The sequence below is a fragment of the Coturnix japonica genome, chromosome 9 (genome assembly GCF_054131305.1).
Source record: "Coturnix japonica strain WE chromosome 9, WE-NBRP24, whole genome shotgun sequence".
NCBI classification, from domain to species: Eukaryota; Metazoa; Chordata; class Aves; order Galliformes; family Phasianidae; genus Coturnix; species Coturnix japonica.
Window position 1 is genome coordinate 4,961,299 of NC_140671.1, and position 20,008 is coordinate 4,981,306.

The window sequence follows — 20,008 nt, forward strand, 5'->3', positions numbered from 1 at the left end:
TTCTCTTCCCTTGAGACAGTCCTTGCTTCCTCAGGGTTTGTGTTTTTATTTTATTTCTGCCTTAAATTCCAAATGCTGTTATTGTCGTTTTTGTGCTTTTTCTCCTCCTCCTCCCAGAACTCGGGAATTGCTCCTGTGGATTGTGTCAGGGATCCCAGAATAGGGCGAATATGGACCAAAACGAAGGAGTTGGAGCTGTCTGTCCCCAAATTCAAGGTACCACCACTGACTTTCAGATTTAGCTTTGTATTTTTGTTTACCCGGGAGTGCAGCCCGAGTTCCCAACAGTTTAATGAACCATTTAAATGACAGTCCCATTCCTATTAACATTATTATTTGGCAAACCGTTTCATAGTAATCCTGTTCCATAAAGACCACGAGCCATCGGTGCAGCTGCCTAACGAGGTGGCTGGGAGCTCTGAGTTGTGTCTGGGGGCTTCCCTCTGGTGGGGGCAGTATGGAGGGGGGGGTCCTGCTGACAGCACTGCTCCGTATTCGGGGACAGAGCTATTTCAGAGCGTCGCCGGGCTCTTCCTCAGAGGCTGCTTTCTTTCCCTGAAGTTTATGGAAGGCTTTAACCCTCTCCCTCCCGTGCCTTCCCAGTGCCCTTCTCTCTGCTCTCTAACGATGCTGATTATTTGTACTGCCCTCCCCTCCCTTGTGGCTGCTTCCAGATTGATGAGTTTTACGTGGGGCCAGTGCCTCCCAAGCAGGTCACCTTTGCCAAGCTGAATGACAACATCCGTGAAAACTTTTTAACCGACATGTGCAAGAAATACGGTGAAGTGGAAGAGGTGGAGATTCTCTACAACCCCAAGAACAAGAAGCACCTGGGCATCGCCAAAGTGATTTTTGCCACTGTCAAAGGTGCCCGGGAGGCTGTCCAGCACCTTCACAACACCTCTGTCATGGGCAACATCATCCACGTGGAGCTGGATACAAAAGGTGAGGGGCTCGTTTTGGCCTTGTGTTGGTAGCTGGCAGCGCACCCACGCTCTTCCCCTGCTACAGCAGACCCTTTTGCAGCTCCGAGTGCTTGAGGTTATGACTATGGGGGGAACTCCTATCCCCCTGCGTGTGTGTTGCGTTTTGGGCCCTTTGCAAGTCACGTGGAGCACAATGTGTTGTCTGTTGCTAGGAGACAGCCCTGTAATTTGCAAAATGCTCCTATCCTGCCCTGTCCACGGGGTCTTTGCTGTGCTCAGCCTCCTCCTTGGGCTGCCATCCCCCCACAGCCTGGGGTGTTTGGATTTTGGTACAGACTTCATGCTCCTGGTGCTCAGAGGTGGGGATTCTGGCTATGGGTGCTGGCAGCTGCGTGCCTGGCATTTCATTGATGCTTAGCAGCAAACTCCAGGCTGGCAGCACAAGCATGCCCAGCACTTGACATCGTGAGTGTGCATGTGAGTGTGTGTGCAAGTGAGAGGCTGTCTTAAAGCAGCAGGACCCCCGTGTCCCAGCCGGTTCCCAGATCCACCCCTGATCTTGAGGAGTCCCATTTCCTTCTGGTGGTGTGGAAACATTGCATCTTACTGCTTTCTCTTTTCCTTTGCTGCCAATGAAGGACTTTGCTAAAATGTATCCAAATCTTAAACATTGTTGAGGATGTGTAGCAACCTCAATGTAAATCAGCTGTCTCTTGGGCTACTACTGCCTTGCAAATGTTAAGTTTAAAGCTGATTTGTTGCACATTTCATTGGGAAGAAGACATTGTTAGCACCATTTTCTTAGAAAACAGTAAAAAGTGCATTGCTGATACATTTGTTCTGTACTGAAAGGTTTCAACACTTTGGTGTGCAGTCTATACAGCAGTTGGCATGCTGCATGTGGTGAGAGGGTATAGTAAGACCTTAATTGACATTACCGATCCCCAGCAGAAACAAAATCACAGTAGTAGTTAGCTTCTCTTGTAAGCTAACATTGGCTTATATATATACGCTTTGACATTCTGTTATCATTAATATTTACGGGCAGGCTCTTTCCCCTGCTTACTTTGAAATTGAAAGGTAAATGACATTTTAAAAACAATTAACCATTTGTAGTTGTAGTAATGTAAGCTAAAGCAGGCTGCTGAGTAGGGGCTGTCTTAATGACAGGTGTTTAAACATGCTGATTGTACTGCATTCCTCTTGATTTTCCTCCAATCGAAAACTACAAGTCTTGAGCAGGCAGCTGTTAGCTGCACATCAGGAAAAGGACTTTTAATGCTCCTCTTTCTTGGGAGAAAACATCAACATTTTCATTTTAAATTGCATTTTTGTTTTGTTTGCCATCTGGGTGCTTCTCATATTTCTTTTTTTTTTTCCCCACACAGCTGCATGTGTCCCATTCTAAAATAGTGCCACTGTAAATGCTTTGTAATCTAAGAGAGTCCAGTAAAAGTATTATTCCTAAGTTAGCATTAGCAGGTTTAGGTCATTCTTATATATGTGTCTGTATGGCTATGTATATTTGTAAAATAAATAGTAGGAGCAAAAGTGTTTTGTCTGTCTGGCCTGAGAATCTGGAACTAATAACTCAGTTTCCTTATCTAAGGTGGGCTGGTTTAAAGCGAGTTCTCTGCCTCAATGTATCCTTCTGCAAAATGGACATAATAATGGCCTGGCCTTAGAGAAATAGCTAAGGGTCATTGCACACAGAGCTCCTTGAAAATGAAAGTGTAAGTTTTCCAAGAGGAAATGTAAAACATTCTAACAACAATTTTACATTTATTTAAAAACCAGTTTTAAAGTAAAGCCAACAATTCTGTATCGTCAGTGCGATGGTTTCCTGGGGATGTGCAAATGTTACTGATTCTAAATGTTCTAGTTCTCATCTTGAAGAGATGGGACTTTGTTATGACTTCAGTAGAACACTTTACGTAGTTGATAACGTGTCTCAAGGCTTTATGAAATGAAATCTGAGAATCAAAATCAAATAACTTCATCTGCAGTGCTTGTTCAACATAAATCAGTCCTTTCCATGTGCAGAATCAGGCTATGGATGCTTTGCTTTTAAATTGCACAGTGATTGGCAAGGAGCACGGAGATTGCTCTGCAGGACCTTTCCTTCAGAAATGTTGTCCTGTGTTAGGGGAGATGCCTGGATGATGAGCTCAGGTGCTGGCCCTTCCACTTTTGTGTGTGTTCTTTATCTTCCAGAGCAAAAGTCAGACAGTCTCAGGGTCTGGCTCTGCTCCTTTTGAAGTGGGTGACAAATTTCTTACAGGCTGCAAAATAGGAAGGCTTGGGTTACTAACCTACAAAATAATGGAAAAATCTAATATTAACAAACTGTCTTCTATAAAATTTAGAGATTTAGGAATGAAAAGGCTATCAGTAGCAAGATAAAGGGGGCATTTTGGTTCTCTAGCTTTTATTCATTGAAAGATGCTATTAAGCACACACCTCGAACTAAGGAAAACAAGTATCAGTGTCTTTTTGGAAAAGCAGTGCTAATGGATTTGTCCTTGGCATTCCCAGGCACCTTGTCTGCATTTATAGCAGCCAGTTTCTGACTGCAAGGTGTGTTAGCAGAGTGTTCTGGAGCAGCTCTGGGTGTTGGCAGAGGCTTGTCCCTTTGGTCAGAGTTTCACTTCTTAAATCTGCAAACTATTTGCTTGGCACTTTGGAGAGGAGGGAAACTGCTGCTCTCCAGAGAGCGTGGTAAGGAGCAGAGCTGCCAAGCAGACTGAGGAGAGGAAAAAGGATTTGGGAAACCTCTTTGTCTTGGCTTGAGGAAGGAGTGTCTGACTTTACTTGGCCTTGCAGATTATTTAGAAATGATCTCTACAAACAAACCTTGGGGGTGTTGCTTGCTCCTCTGTTGCAGGGATGCAACAGGCTGTGAGTGTTAGCAAATATAAGGAATGCATATTTTTACACGGGCCAAATTATTTTGGTTTATTAAACTCTTCTGTTGTGGTTTGTGCAGGTGAAACCCGCATGCGATTCTATGAACTGCTCGTTAATGGTCTTTACACTCCTCAGACCCTTCCCGTAGGCACTGAACAGGACGCATCGCCTACTGTGAACGAAACCCTCCAGGTATGGTTTGCTTGGCTTTTAAGAGTAGCTTCTACAGCTATCTGAACAAACACTTCACTGAACTTTGCTTTTTAGGATTTTTACTTTAGCTTTGTTTTTTTCTGTCTGGTTACAGTTTCAGTGCATGTTATTAATCCTCATTTAAATACACCTTGATGATATTGCCACAGGAGATGTAACTGTGAATGCAGTGCATGTGGCTAATCTGTATGCCCACATTTGCATAGTTTGGTACGTGTTCTTTATCTTTTTGAACAAAAAATATCTATAGAACCAACAGTATGTGCCCTATTAATGATAGAAATGCTGGCAATTAAGAGGATGATGGGATCAGGTCTGTCCCTGACATTATTCCCTTAAAGACAGGAGGAATGATTTACAGCACTACATTTGGCCTAGCATCTGCAGTATGTAATTCTTAGCCCATATATTCTTCAGCTAAAAGAGGGGAAATGTCGGATCTTGAGTACTGGCATCAATTCACCAGAATCTTAATTAGTCACTGGTATCAATTTTTAAGAAAAGCAGTCAGCAAAATACCTGAGGGCTTCCAGGGTTTTCTCAGTACTTAGGGAACAAATCTCTACATGGATTTGTTTAGGTAACTGCTCCCCTACAAACCCCACTGCAGTGAGGGGGGCAAAAGGAAACAAAGCCTGTTGGTGTGGGTTCCTCAGCCCCCTTAGCTTGTCTCTATGTCCTTTGGCTCTGATTGTAGCTTAGAAACTCACTTCAAGGCATCAAGTTTTGAAAGAGATTTTTGAAGCTTCTAAGTATAAACTTTTCCTCTCAATCTCTTTGTGCTCTTGTGACTTCCTGGAATGCCATAATTTTGTTAATTCTGTAATCAGATGTTTTCAGGGCAGCTTAATAGCTGTGAATTGAATATAAAAATCCCACTGATCTGAAGAATGCTAATGTCCATGTGGTCATGGTCTTGACAAGGGATCACACTAGGAGCATAGTCTGCATAAGTGGATGAAATGCATGAGTGTAGCAAGTAGGTGTGAGCTCAGGGTGGGTTAGTGGTGCTGGCATGTGATAAGCAGATCATGGGAAGGATTCCTTTGCCTACCTGAGCATGGGAAAGCAGCAGCCACTGTGTGGTCTGACCAGTGGGACGTGGTGTGCTGCTGGGGAGCTGGGGCTCAGCCCTGCCTTTTTCTACCTGGAGGACTCACAGTGAAGCTCTTGCTTTGCTTTATGGAAAATTGATTCTGGTGCTGATGTTTAGCAGGGCACTGTTATGACTCAGCAGTGTCTGAGTGGGAGCAGGGCTTCTCCTAGAAACCCCCTGGTTGTGCCTGTGTAGCCAACTGCAGAGCAATTACTTGGCTGTGCTGTAGAACTGTAGGGTTTCAGTTTTCAAACGCCGTATTCAGTAGCACTCTACCTGAGCATTGTCTTGGTGGAGGGGTTTAAAACCTATTTTTAGCAGCTGGGAACTTTCTCAGTCTTTTATACCTGAAGCCTTCTTCATTGTTTCAGACAAACGTTTGGTAGCGAGGGTAGTGGTGTGCAGCTCCTTAACCAACGTAAGGCATGTTGCCTTCAGCAGGCATGTGCTTTCACGTATGGACTTGATATATAGGTTTGATTGCAGGTTTGCTGGTTGCTGGTTTGGATGTCTGGATTTGTTTGTTAAAAAAAGTTAATTTGATCATATCTCAGAAACATTCTCAAACTTTCTCGTTGTGCAGGATTTTGTAATTTTCTTCTCAGTTTGCAATTTAGACAAGACATATAAATAGAAATTCAAATTCTTATAGCTGAAAGTATTTACGCAAGTCTTCTGCTTACCTGATGCTCTCGGGCATAGCTTATGAAGAATACTATTTTATTGTCTTCCTTGCTCTTCCTCTTAGAGTTCTTCTCTTTGCTTCTTGTTTTCAAATCAAGGGGAATGGTCTGTAATGGATAATGGTTTGTGTTTTCAAGGATGCTCTCACCTATTTTTTTGTCATGGAAATCAATGCAAACTCCCAGGTACTCCCCCAAGAAAATGTGTGGATTAGACAAATAGCATCTAAAAAGTGTGTGTTTAGGTGCTTTTCTCTTCTCTGTTTTTATAGTTGACGGATTCCCTGAAGCGCTTGAAGGACAGTAACCTTTCCTCAGTGGGATCATCTGTCACCCCGAACAGCAGCACACCATTTTCCCACGACACAGCCTATTCCAGCTGTCGGCAGGACACCCCTAACTCATTCAGTCAATTCACCCCACAGTCCCAAGGAACACCCCACACCCCACGGTTAGGGACGCCGTTTTCCCAGGATTCCACGTATTCCAGCCGTCAGACGACACCAGTGTACCACTTTGGGCAGGACAGTGCTTACAAACACAGGAGACATGAAACAAAATTTACAGATGCCTACAACCGTCGACCAGGAGGACATCACTATGTTCATAATTCTCCTGGTGTTTTCCGCGGGACAGAGCATCAGTTCAGTACGTTCAAATCCCATCAGCAGGAGCCGGTTCAGTTCTCTCACACTCCTCCCCTGAGCCACTCGAGTTCATCGAGTTACAAGTCTGCCTTCTCTCCTTACCAAGCACCAGCCGTATTCCCCCAATCTGAGGAGCAGCCTTTTGCCCAAACTTCCAGGGAAGCAGAGTACCGAAGACCTGCACCACCTCCCGCCGAGATGGTTGTAGAAAGCAGTGCTGCCACCAGCACTGATTTTGCTCCAGTGAAGGAGAAACCGGAGGAACCTCCACCCTTACCAGATTCGAACTCTGCTCCTGAGCCGAGCGCACCATCCTTCTCTCAGACCCCAGAGAGGAGTGAGACCCCCGGCACCCCCACCATGGAGTCTGAAATGCAGCATAATAGCTTAGACTCAAGGATTGAGATGCTCTTAAAAGAGCAGAGAACAAAGTTACCTTTCCTTAATGAGCATGACTCGGATAATGAGGTCCGAATGGAAGGTAGCCCTATCTCCTCTTCCTCCTCTCAGCTCTCTCCCATCCCCATGTACGGTTCGAACTCTCAGCCCGGTTACAGAGCTCAGACGCCTTCCTCACGCCCTTCCAGCACAGGCCTGGAGGATATCAGCCCCACGCCATTACCTGACTCTGATGATGATGAGCCCATCCCTGGGACTGCCTCTCTGAATCAGAATTCCAGGGGGACATCAGAGGCCAGCATGACCCCCATCGATCAGCTGAACAGGTCCTCCAAAGCTGAGACCTCGGAGGTTAAAGAAATGGTGCCTGGTGACCAGACTCCAACATCAGAAAAGATGGATGAGGTAAGTGAGCTGGAATTGAGCTACTGCACTTCTAACCTGGGCAGGGAGTAGCTCTTCTTTTTTGGTGTCATTCAAAGAGTCGGGTTCCTGGTAGCTTTTTCTTTTGTTCAAAGCATCTCTCAGTGAGCTGGATGTGACATGTCACTCTCTAGGTTTTTTGGGTTGTTTGTCCGCTGTAATTCATAATTTCAGCAGAACAAGCCCTGGAAGTTTGGCCACTGCTCATGCTGTGGATGTCCTGAGCACTTAGGCCACTGGAGCAGTTAGTCGAGCACTTTCTGCCATTGCTCTGGTCCCTGAACGTGGGTGTGTATGTATGTACACATTTGCTTAACGGGGCTTTCATGTTATGCTGAAGTATTGAATGTATACTTTGTTTGATAGCTCTCCAGCTATTTATGCCATCTGGTTTGTACAGAAGACAGTTGCTGAGTTTCAGTACTCCCTTCACTCAGTACAGGGGGAGGTAACTGGGTTGTGGGGGATGTGCTCCATTGAGTCTTCCAATAATAGAGCAGAGCTTGCTGCCTCTCCTGGGGCATTTGTGGCTGAAGGGACAGCAGAGCTTAACAGGGTGGAATGGTGCCAGCAGACAGAAATTACGTTGCATGGAGCGTCTGTTTGGTACCTCTGTTGCAACAAATGTGAGTATGGCTTCAATAGATGTGTCGGATTTATTTGGCTGTGTCAAGAAATGGTCAAAACAGATATTTGCAAGTAACAGACCCCTTTCCCCCAACATTTATAGTAGTAATGCAAACAGATGAAACTGCATGGTGTGCAAGAACTCTTCAGTAAGGAAATTTCTTCCATCCAGGAAGGCTTGTCTTGTGTAAATGTCCCGAGCGTGAGATGTCAGTTCCATTTACTTATGAAAGTTTCTGGTGCTCAGCTGGCATTCAGTGGGTTTCTCCAGTGGTGTGCAGTGATGGGGCTTTCACCCCAGAAGTGGCTGCATTTCAGGGCAGGGGGAGCTGCTCCCGTGGATGCAGACTTTGCAGAGGGCTGTTCTGGAGGGAAGGTGCTGCTGTATTAACATAGCGCGTGGTTCAGTGTTAAATAGGAAAAAATGTCACTGTTCTGGATGCTTTGTTTTTTTAATGTGTGCCTTTCCAAACCTGCCTGCCCTTGCATTGCCATTGAGTCTTTGAAAGAATCTGGTTACTTAAAGTCTCGTTTATCTAGGCTGGCCCATGTTCCTGGGCCGGGGAGGCTGGTGGGGCCTGAGAATGTGTTAATTAGCAATGAGGTTTTGATTCCTTATGCTCAGCCTGGTAGGCTTAAGAGGGGATACCCCAATGTGCTAAAAAGGAAAAAATAAAATGAGGAAGACATCCCTTCTCTCGTGGTTGTTCTGGTCATGTGTCTGCTGTTTCTACTCTTGCACAACAGAGTGGCAGCCAATTATAAAGGTGTTTGGGAAGATGGATGAATGCCAGCATGGTATGTGGGGTCAGGCGCTCTGTAGCTGCAGTCAGCACGGGAGCTCTGGTTGGGTGTCACGTTGGCCAGTTGCGATGTGGGGCAGTGGTGTGCTGGCGGTAGAGCCCATGTTGGGTCTTTGTCTCCCATTAATGAAATGCTGGTGTCAGAAGTTTGTGTTGGTGGCTCTGCGGTACAAAAGGATATGAATGCCTTGCTCTTCTGCAGAAGTCTCTGAGCAGGTCCTGCTGCCTTAATTGTCTCTTCCCCACCCCCTGAAAAGTTTGCTGTTTGCTGTTGGAGCAGTTTATTTAGCCCTGCTCTTGGTTACAAATCACACTAAGCCATTCTGGTGCCTTTGAAAAGTTGCCCGTGCCTTTGCTCTGTCTTATGAACAAAAACCATCTCCATGTGTTTTCACTTCCTTCCTCCACCCTTCTCTCACCGCCCCCCCCTCCTCCCCAAAGATTTTGCTTTAGAAAAAGTCTCTCCTGGCTTCCCTCTCTTTGGTGAAGGAGCTGAGCTGAGTGGTGACTTAACATAGGCTGAAATTTGAGCTGCAGCTTTCCAGCTGAGCTGGAGAGGAGCACTGAGGCTGTCTGAGGGCTGGAAGCTGAACCTCAGGCTCCAACCCATTGTGATAGTACTGTTCTGCTCCTGGGCCTTCAGGCTGCTCTGGCACAGCAGAGGGAAGGCAAGACCAAACACTTCTAGCAACTGTGTGCTATGGGAAAGCAAGCAGAGATGAGACAGGAGTGCGGGGTGGCATTATTAAGCGTCATAAGGAAGCAATAAAGGGCACAGAGTTTGAACTGATTTGCTTCATATTTGGCTTTCCCTGAGGGTCTGAGCAGCCCTTGGGCTCCAGCTGAAAAAATCACAGCATTCCCAGGGACAATGCAAAGTGCAGGGAGATTTTCCCTAAAACAATAGCAGCTTTTGAAGGATGTGATCCTGTTTTCCATAAAAAATTCAGGATTTTTGACAATGACTGCTAATAGAATAATGCTTTTCCTATAAGTGTAAAATTATCATGCAGGTTAAATGCCCCCAAACTTGCTTTGGGTATGGAAGGTACTGCCAAGGCTAACGATGACTCCAATTTATCCTGCTAGATCTGAATGTTGGTTTTCTAGATCCAGTACAATGCTGCTAAGTCCGAGACCTTGGCTGCTGGCAGGGAATGGCCAGGAGACAAGGCAGGGTGCAAGCAGTGCGAGGTAAGAGTAGATAAAGACTTCCTGCACTGGCTGCACAACCTGCAAGCCAGCAGGACAGGTGGAGGGGAGTCTTCAAATAACCAGAAGACGACAAGAAAGGAGAAGAACTGAACCGTGCAGTTATTTTAATAAATTTGAGGGTAGCAGAGTGCAAACTTTCCTTCCTGCATTCCTGAAAGCTAACAGGGAAAAGACTGTGATGATTTTGTTTTTCATAGGATCTTTCTGTGCTGTTTCAGAAGTGCAGAGGTTAAGTAAGTACCATTTCACGCTTTGACATCCCGTTGAGCCAGGTCGTGTTTTTGCTTGGCTCGTTACAGGAAGAGGCCCTGCCTGCACTCCGGGGATTATAACAAGTCACCATGCTGTGTATCGATGATGCCTTTCATGTTTCAGCTGATGAAGGTGTTAGTTGGTGTGCACAGCCTGTGTGTAACAGGAAGACTGTGTGATTGACGATTGTATTTTTCCAGATTGACGAGCACAAAAATGCTTTTGAACCGAGAATCAACAGACTCGTGTCTTCCTGGTGGTTTGGCTGAGCAACTGGGTACTGTGGTGGGAGGAACGCCAAAGGTATTCCTGAAAATAAAGATCCTGAAATGCAAATGAGGTGCAAGCAGTCCTGCTGTGGAGTTCAACAAACAATCTGGGGAAAAAATTGGGAGTCTCACAGTGCATGGCCCTGGTAGATACCTGACAGTCTCTGGGCTGTTGTGATGTGCTGAATGTGGAGCTGGGTGCTGAGGTGCCTATCACAGCATGGTGCCGACAGCTCTGTGCCAAGCTGGTAGCTCAGGCTTAGCCCCACAGCAAGTGAACCCTGAGGTTACATGTGGGCTGAATTTGCTCTTTGCATCCAGTTGTCCTTGGGCTCTCATGTGTTCGTAGTCAGAGCTGGAAGAAATTAATGTAAAAGGGTTACTCTGTCCCTCTGGAGCCTTAGCAGGGTGCATTGCCATCCTTCTTGGGACACTGCATTGTGTCTAGTGTTCTGTCCTCATCCAGACGCAGCTATGGGTCAGTGGCTGATGTTAATGATTCCCCTCTTCCATCGATCTAAGTTCAACCGCAAGTTGTCATGAACGTGTCGGAGAGAAAGCAATACCCCAGTGCACGAGGAGGAGTGAGAATCTCTAGCAGGAGCTGTGCCTGCAGGATGCATCCCTTCTAGGACCCTGCACGCAGATGGAGCCTCTCTGCTTCTGCTTCATTTGTGAGATGTATTAAATGGGGCTTCCTGACGGGGAACCTAAGGGCACCTGGCCAAGGGACACTCCAGGGCTGAAGAGTGCAGAAGTGATTTATTCAAGGTAAATGCATGTAAAGGCTGAGAAGGTAGAGTCTTGGAGCCAGGAAATCTGATACCTTGGTTTCCACAGTAACTGTGCAAGAGCCCTTATGCCCATAAGTAGCTGTTATGTATGTATAATATATATGAGTACACCTGGGATCCAATTTACAGCTAGAGTGGGATTCATCATTCCTGGAGGGAAATGGGGGAAGTGGATGCACTGGTAGTTCTAGATGCATATATATATTTATTTATTTTTAATTGAAGAAAGGAGAAAAAGCTGAGAGTGGTGTGTATGCCCACTCTCATAAACACTTCTTCAAATTTTCCTGCCTCCTGAGCGCTTGCAAATGCAATCATTCTTGATGGAGTCAGTTCCTAATGGAAACTCAATGTTGTGACTCTGAATTTCCAGAAAGGCAGCCAGTGCCCAGGCAGCAGAGATTCAGGCGACCACCGTGCTTCTACGTGAGAATGGTCTCAGCCATGCCAAACCTATGAAATTAAAATGAGTGCAAGTGGCTCCAGCTGTGGGCTCAGCTCTGGGGGCATCTTACAGTGTTTAAGCCCATTCAGAAAAAATGGCAGTGCACAGATCCTTTAGAAAATGACTAAAATACAGCCCTGCATCGGATCCTGTTGGGACCTTGGAGATCCACTCAGTGTTGTGCGTTCTTCCAGAGCTGGTTGGGGAACACTGCAGGCAGGGATCAATTCCTTGTGCATCTCATTCATTTACCACAGACAACCTGCTGCCCCTTCAGAATTACACCAAGTGGGAGAGCTGTTTGCTGACTTGTGCCTGACTTTTGACTTATCGCATTTGGCTGCAGGTTGGTTCCTGGAGTGCTGAGCAGCCCAATGTGGGAAGCAAGGAGTAAACAGACCTGGGGGGAGCACTTTTTGAAGCAGAACATTGTGGGATTCACCGGGTTTGCTGGCGATGTGCTCCCTCGTATGGGGGGAAACCTAAACAGAGGAATGTTTGACTCTATGTAGTTTGCTTGGGTTTTGATGCCCAGCTGCTTCAGGGGAAGGAGGGAATGCGGCTCTTGTTGGTAATGGAGCCAGAAATGGTGAAATGCTTTGAAGTGTGACTGAAAAATAGAAAGCAGGCTGTGGTTGGGAGGCTGAGTGCTTCTCTCGCTCTCTGGTACTGGGCCAGGGCTTTGAGGCTTTTACATTTTGCATATCTCATAGAAGTGACATTGCTGTCCCTTTTTTTACATCACTGTTACCAGTTATACTCTTGCTACCAGCTCAGTTTTTTCTTTGTTTAGCCACTGGCAACCTCTTGCACATTTTCAGTTCCAAGTGAGCTGGGTACTTATAATTGAATTGCTTGTTAGTAGGTAAAGCAATGCATACTGTGTGCTTCTGTAATGTGTGGATGTGCTGCTGCTCTGGAAGCTTGACTCCAAATTGCAGTGTTTAACCACAGCACACAGTTACCATGGAACAGTGCATGCAGGTCTGAGCTCAGCAGCCCATTACCAGCCCGATACGCTCCTGGTGTCTGCTTTTGCTCCTCAAATAGTCATTCCCTTTCTTTTTGACACCCCAACTTCAGCTGTAATGGTGCTGAATGTTCAGATGCCATGAATGCAGGCTGTGGATCCTGATGCCGAGCGACGCGTTTTCCCTTACAGCTTCTCCACCCTGTTATCATTCTGCTTGCGTTCTGCATCTGATGGCTGTGCAGTGACTGAGGAACCGCGAATGAGGCGCTGGATGGCAAGGTGCATTGCAACACGTGCCGACACTGAGCAAATGTGCCAGTGTGTTAGGTAATCAGCTGAAATATTGAGAAAATAATTGCTGGTAACATATTGTGCTGGCAGCCAGAACAGCGCCAGTTCCTGGGGCTGGTTTTGAAGAAGATGGAGCAGCCGCTGTGCTATATGTGTGTGTCTAACACACGGCAGCACGCAGGCAAGCACTTATTCAAATTTCTGCTGGCTGTTGTCTTTCCTGGACACCCTGAACAGACGCTGCTCATCAGCAGAATGTTATTTTGCATATGCACCGGTGTGGAGTCCCATGACTTCACACCCCCTTCTATTAATTCTGATTTTCAGCTCAGGGTGCCTGTTTGCATCTGGTACAGATGGGGCAAAACTCAACCCGAAAGCAGCAGGTTCGTTAGCACCCAGGTTTTAATATGAAAGTGCAGTGCTCGCTTTTGGAAACGCACATTCATAATGAGAAGGATTTCTCACCTTTTCCAACTCCTTGCAGAAGGAAATGGTTTAAAAATACAAATCATAGAAGTGGTTTTGGTTTGCTTAGTGCTCAGTTAAAGCAGAGATGGTTTTATAAGTCACCAGTCGTACAGACGGGCTGGTGAGGTCAAGGTGCATAACAAGCAGAAGTTGAAAAACAGATCTGTAATGCCCCCCCAGCCTCGGGTCTGCTTGCTGCTTGATGTGTTGCAGGAGCAGCTCAAGCAAAGGAAGTTGTTGGTGGCTTGGGCTCTGGCAATCGCTCCTTGCACGGAGGGCAGTGGCACGGGAAGGAAGTGAAACTGCTCTTTGAGCTCAAAGCTGGCAGCAGAGGTTTCCTTACAACAAGGGCAAAGGGCTGTAGGCAACCTCCAATTCCCACTCTTTGGCACTCCAGTGTTTCATCCTGGTTGTTTCCTAGGGGTATTTGGACTTGCTGACTGCTCTGCACATGTGCTTTTTGTGGAGTTTGCACTTTTGTGGCACTGATAACTGTGTGCTAAGTGTGATTTATTGCACACCTTTGCCCGGCTCAGCCCTGTGTTGCCCAGCAGCTCTCCCCACAGCTGTCAGTAGGCCAGAGAGGGAGGAGGAAGGCTCTGGGAACTGTGGGGAGGAAGAGGAGCAGCCAGGACATTCTTGCAGGGTCCAATCCTTCTCTTTCCTTCCTGCCCTCACCTTCCATCCCACAGGGACTGTCCTTGTGCTCACCTCTGCCAAAAATCCCATTATCAGTGCTTGGAATGACCACGGGGAGAGTAGGGCTGAGGACGGTGCTGGCTGATGTGAAGGATATTATTTATCAGGAGTTGAAAGAGCCCCTTGCTGGCTTGCTCCAGGATCAAGTGTCTGCTGCTTGCATGGGGGCTCTGGGATGAGAGTCACTGTCCTACAGAGGTTTTCCAGAAAGGGTTGTGCTTCATGGTGTGTCATATTATGCTCATGCCCAAGGAGTGTGTCATCTTCCCACTATGCAGGATCTGCATGCATTGCATTGTGTCAAGGATGTTCCCTGTGCAGGGACTGATGGAGCAGACAGCTTCTTTCCAGGCTTCCCTTCATTCACAGGAGCTTGTTATTTCTGCTGCCTCTCGTGTCCCTAGCAAAAAAAAAAAAAAATAGACTGAAGATGAGAGCAGTGCAACTAGTGGAAGGAAGAGCTGAGGGACCATATCCTGAGCTCAGTGCTGATGTGTGTCTCTGGGGACAGTTTCTCAATCCCAGACCCTGCTGCCAGAATACGGTATTTCAGTCAGCAGATGTGGCTGAGTTCCTGGTGCAGGTAATGGAGGATGTCTTTGAAGGAGGCTAATAAATGTGAGCAGTCATTATCGTGGTGCACTAAGTGTTTTGCTATTGTCCAGGAATAAAAAAATCACTGGGAAAATACGAAAATCTGTAATACTGCATACAATTATTCAAATGATAGTAAAACATAAAGGGCAGCCTACCAGTTAAATATCTGCCATGGATATGTGTATGAAAGGATGCATTTTGACAAGGGAATCTGAATGAATTTGTTCTCCTGTTAATACTGTGTCAGGTGGGATACATCTCCCAGATTATATCGGCACAGTGGTACCAGTAGATGGCTTTGCAAACAGGAGATGCATGCTGGTCAGCGTGAGGTTGCAGGAGGATGCTGTGGGTCTGACTGAGGATGGAGACTTCCTGCTGAGGCAGCTTTTAAATGCCCTGGAGACCCTTTGGGTTGGCACCATGGGATCCTCTAAAGGATCATAAAGGGCTGTGCTGGTGGGTTTAGGGTTTTTCTTTTCCAGGGTTGAATGCCATATGGTAGGGTTTGTTTGGATGTGCTTTCAGTGTTCAAGAAGAGAAAATGTGAGCTTTAGATACTACCACACTATCTATTTAAGAAAAAATAAATGTGGCTGTGGGGTCCCTCCAGTCCCTCATCACCCACTGGTCAGGACACTGCCCTGTGCAGGAGCTGCTGCTGGTCCCATCTCACCCCAGTTCCATACTCAGCCTCTGCAGTACCCTGTGGCAATGAGGTTCACAGATGAATTTTGCTTTAGGTGAAAAGTGTTTCCATGTGGCTTACTTTAAACCTCCTGCTTGCTAATTAGAAGACAGGTGGGGAAATCAGCATCGCTTACCTCCTTCTTTTTTTTGTATATTTTATGCCTGAACAAATGGCAGTGAGAATGCAGTGCAGCTGTGGGATGTTTCCACTCCAGTAATTTAGAACAGTTGCAGTTACAGGATTTATTTTGCATACGGTGGGGATAGTTCAAGAACAAAAGTTTGATATCTCCTAGAAAGCTGTGTGAAATGTCATGTTCTGCATGGGATCCTGTTAAGGGATCAGCCAGCAGCAGCAGCCCCAAGGGTTATGTTTCCCACAAGTAGTGTTGTGCAGGAAGAGTTCCTGCTGTAGCAGAGCTGTGCCTTACAGGGCAGGCTTTGGGAAGGAGAATTCAAAGGTATTTGGGCTGGTAATTGCTTTAGGTTTCATCACAGAATGAGGATTTTTAAAGCTTTAATGAGTATATCTCATGCCTCAGCTGATGCGCTTGGTTCTGTTCTGCCTGGATGTAAGACGTAGTTAATCAGTGGAGCAAGAAAAGGGAAAAACTGAGCAGGAAGTAAAGCAGCAAAAAACTTGAGATGCTTTGGGAGAGACCATCTGTAGGAGAAGAGGAAGTGTTACCAAAGGGGAACTGCTTCTTATTGGCCTCACCCTTGCTTTTGAGGAAGGACGTCTCTATGCAGCCTCTTCAGCAGCTCGAAATAGTCTCTTTAGGTTGAAGTATCCCCTGCAGCCCGGCTGGGTTTTAATGCTGAGGAGGATTTGTTGGTCTGTGCTACAGGGCTCAGGAAAGGCACTCCTTAAGGCGTGGATCATTTGTGGTCTCTACAAGCCCAGCTACAGCAGTTCATAGAGAAGCTTGTCTCATGAACTTGAGGGAGAAGCCATGTCCGTCGTTAGGGATGCCCCTGGAGAAGGAAGGGCAGAGTAGGTCTGAGGACGGGCATCAGCAAGCAGGAGAGCATTAAGGGATGGTGCTGGTGAATGACCTCACAAAAGCTCCTCATTTTTCTTCCACTCGTTGTCCTTCAAGGCCCTGATTGCAAAGTTTCTGCTCTCCTTGCTGAGGAAGGTGCACATTGCACAGGCTGCCTAGTGAATGTCCAGGTCTTGCAAATCAATCTGCTCTTATTGTTGACACTGGGAAGATCGAGAGCACTGAACTTGATCTGAAAATGCTGCCTATCAGTAATACATGTGATTTCAGATTCTCTAGGGTGTAGATGTAGTGCATAAAAAGGGAATAATATCAAACTGGCCTACTTCTGCTGATTAGAACTTGTTTAAATACAATATGTGTACAAGCTGTTCTTCAATAGGCTGCTATCAGCTGGGAGGCTAGACTGCTTTCCAAACTTATCTGCTTTCTTATCACTGCTGGTAGCAAGAACTGGATTCCAGGCTCCATTTGACCTATGATTTAAGTATCAGAGTGAACTCAGGGGACAGCATATGAAAGCTTGCCTGGCACGGAGCTGCCAAGGTGTCTGTGTACTCTGCATGCTTTTTTTTAATGCTTATAGGTGGACTCTGATCTAATGTTGCCAGTTGCCTTCTTTATCTCTGATTGTTAAGTAGCTTCTGCTATCTGTTAATATCGGTGCATTTTTGCACTGCTGTGAAGAACAAAACAGAGCATTTCAGAATCGTTTGGTAAATTAGTTCACTGTTTCTTTGCATCATTACATAGTGCTTCAAACTCTGGATCTCGCATGTGGATAGACCTTGGAATAACATCTGCTAGTAGCTGGGTTGCCAGAAGATGACAGAGGACCCACTGCATGCTTGCCACAGCCTTTTTGTTTCTTTCTTTCTTTCTTCTCAGACGATGTTTGGTTCCCCTGTAGCATTTGGCTAGTTTATTCCCAGGACTCTCAACCGAGTGTCTAAAAAGAGCTTTACCTGGGTAAGGCCAGCCTGGCTGCAGGCAACTCTTAAGAAGAAGCGGGGAGCATTCCCTGACTAATTTAACTGCAGGGGGTATTTTCTTGCCACTCTCCCATCCTTTTATGCATGACTTAGCTTCTCAGCTAGCTGAAGCCTTTGAAGTTAGATTGCAAATAGCTCTTTGGCTGTCTCGCTCTCCCCCCTTCCCTCCCCCCTCACCCTCCCTTGAAATAGGGAAACCAGAACAACCTTAGCTGTGGGAAGAGCTGGCCTTGTTGCGTGGTTCCCCTACATAACATCCTTTCTTTTCCTCCTTCATTTTCTCTGCCTTTTCCTCCCTCACCAAGAAACCCTTTTTCCTCTCAATAAGATCTGCTTAACACTCGAGAGAGAAGACCATGGTTCTGTCAGGTGATAAATCCAATTTTAGAGCATTTCATACATGGCAAAAACCAGTCAGCTGCCTGGTGCAGCCCCCACATTGATGTGTGTTTGCTGTGCCAGGTCGGATCCATTCCCCCCAGGCAGAAAGAGATGGGTCAGTCTGGCATAAACCAGATTTTGGGATGGGGCTGGCACCCTGTGGCACAGCCCCTTGCTGTGCTTTAGGGTTTGACTGGTTGCATGGTTGCATTTGTCTCATCTCAGGGGTCTGGAGGTTCATGGGTCTCACTGTTGATGAACATGGACGTGGAGGATGTTGTTGGCCTTTGCTCTTCAATTTGAACTGTTCCTGCAGGTACCTGTGAGCCTCTGGTGCATATTGGAAGCCCAAGGACTGTCTGCTTTTCTGAATATCCCTTAGTCAGTGGTTATGGACAAGGCATAACCAAAGCATGTCACAGAACCTCCTTTTCCTTTCCAAAGGGAGAAAGAAATCGCCACATCTTGTCTAGCTTTCTAAGGCAAGTCAGGCAGCTGTGTTAGTTTATGGCTCTGAGGGTTGCCATCCTGGAAAGCTCCTATTGTGGGCTCTTGAAAGTCTCATTGAGAACTGTAGTAAGGTGCCAGTAGAATGGATTGCTAAAGGTACTGGGGGTGCTGGTTGAATCTCATTCCCTTGGAATCGCATTTCTCGAGTCGTCTTCCTTCTGGATCAGTGCAGATCTTGTTACCACAGAGCACTAATCATGCTGTGTCTGCTTCCCATCTGTCTTCTTCGTGCAGTTTTGTCTTTCTATGAGTCCTTCGCTAAATAAAATGGGTTTCCAGTCTCAAAGAGATGCTCAAAGGCTGCTGAACTTCTTCCTCCAGGATTTTATCTTGGACAGTAGAATCCACGCTTTACTTCATGTGGACACTAGACCTTCCACTTCCAGTCATGTACAACTAGCCTGAACCCCTGATGTCTAATTGATGCTTCTGTCCTCTGCTATATTTTGCTTCTTGGTGCAACACCACTTCATGCTCTTTGTCTTTGAGCTTTGCTTTGTGAAACACAGATTTCGGAGTAAAGGAGGGGAGATTTAGATTGGACATAAGGAAAAGGCTGGAAAGGTGTCCGGAGGTGCCAAGTCCCATTTCATGCTCAGCCAAGAGTTTGCAGGAAACCTGGCTGTACAGATTCACATGGGGCTGTGGGCCATTTCCTTGCCACTGCCCTGTGCTCAGGGACCAGCAGGAACTTCAAGGGAATTCTCCTTCTGTGATTTTAGGCATTGACTTGAAATTTCCTCTTGGCACAAGAAGAAAAAAACCATGGCATAAATTAGGCTGGTGTTTACAGTGCTGTTCGTTTACCGTGAGGACTTGAATATTTTTGTCATTTGTTTTACCCATTGAGCAGCCTCGGAAGTGTGAAGAGGTTGGTGTGTGCCAAGGAAGCCCTGCCATAATTACCAGACCAAAACATGAGCTGAGCCAAGTGAGTGTCTGCAGTCAGGTAGGGTGTTCTAATCTCATGGAGCTTGAGTTCTTTTTTTTCAAGTAATCAGGGAATTTTTCAATCAATAATAAAGAAACCAAAACACCCAAGTAACTTTTCACCTCTGGCAAGAAATCCTTGCTCCTTTGCAGCTGTTTTGGTGCCTTTTCTTGCACCAGAATGGCTGCGGGGCACAGTGTTGGGTCTGTGTCACTCTAATCTGTGCATTCTGTTGTGTTTGCTGCCTTTGTCCAAGAGTCAAATTTGCCAAGTGCTGTATAAATGTACACTACATAGATATCTTGCTGTTCTGCTCTCAAGGTAGAAATGCACATTGTTGAAGGTATTTATAATCATTCGGCTGTAATGGGTTAATCTTTTAATTTCCTGAGCCGAGCACTTCATTATAGCACATGTACACCTGAATGCTATCTTCATCCCAATTAAGAGCTGCCGTGATGGCAGCCACAAGCTCTGGCAGCAGCAGGAGGATGGGCATTCCTTTCACTGCCCGAGAGAAAATGATGGATGTGGCATATCAGCCCAGGAGGAGGTGGCAGACATCTGTGGCATCAATCCAGGCTGTGTGATGGTGAACTGCTACTGTGGGCACTGGTGATGGCCTGGTTATCTGAGTAGGCAGGAAACCTAGCAGGGAGCCCAGACCACAGCTGACTTTGCCCTCCTGCTCAGAGCTGCCCTTGTGTAAGTTCTAGTAGAGGGAAGTGTTTGATTATAGTTAGCAACGTAAGAAATATTTATTGTAAACA

At 46.2% G+C, this 20,008-nt stretch overlaps 1 protein-coding gene across 3 annotated transcripts in view; it reads left to right on the forward strand.

Annotated features, from left to right (window-relative positions):
• Nucleotides 1-20,008, forward strand: part of SETD1B (SET domain containing 1B, histone lysine methyltransferase) — a 43,461-nt gene that overhangs the window by 1,297 nt on the left and 22,156 nt on the right. Inside the window, exons 3-6 of one of the 3 annotated variants that reach the window (XM_015878017.3) lie at nucleotides 118-216; nucleotides 675-945; nucleotides 3,913-4,025; nucleotides 6,098-7,276. In XM_015878017.3, the coding sequence (XP_015733503.2) occupies nucleotides 118-216; nucleotides 675-945; nucleotides 3,913-4,025; nucleotides 6,098-7,276 (1,662 nt within the window). Of the gene's footprint in view, nucleotides 1-117; nucleotides 217-674; nucleotides 946-3,912; nucleotides 4,026-6,097; nucleotides 7,277-10,391; nucleotides 10,495-20,008 lie in introns of those variants that run through there. The other 2 variants (XM_085555672.1, XM_085555673.1) reach the window with 2 other exon arrangements.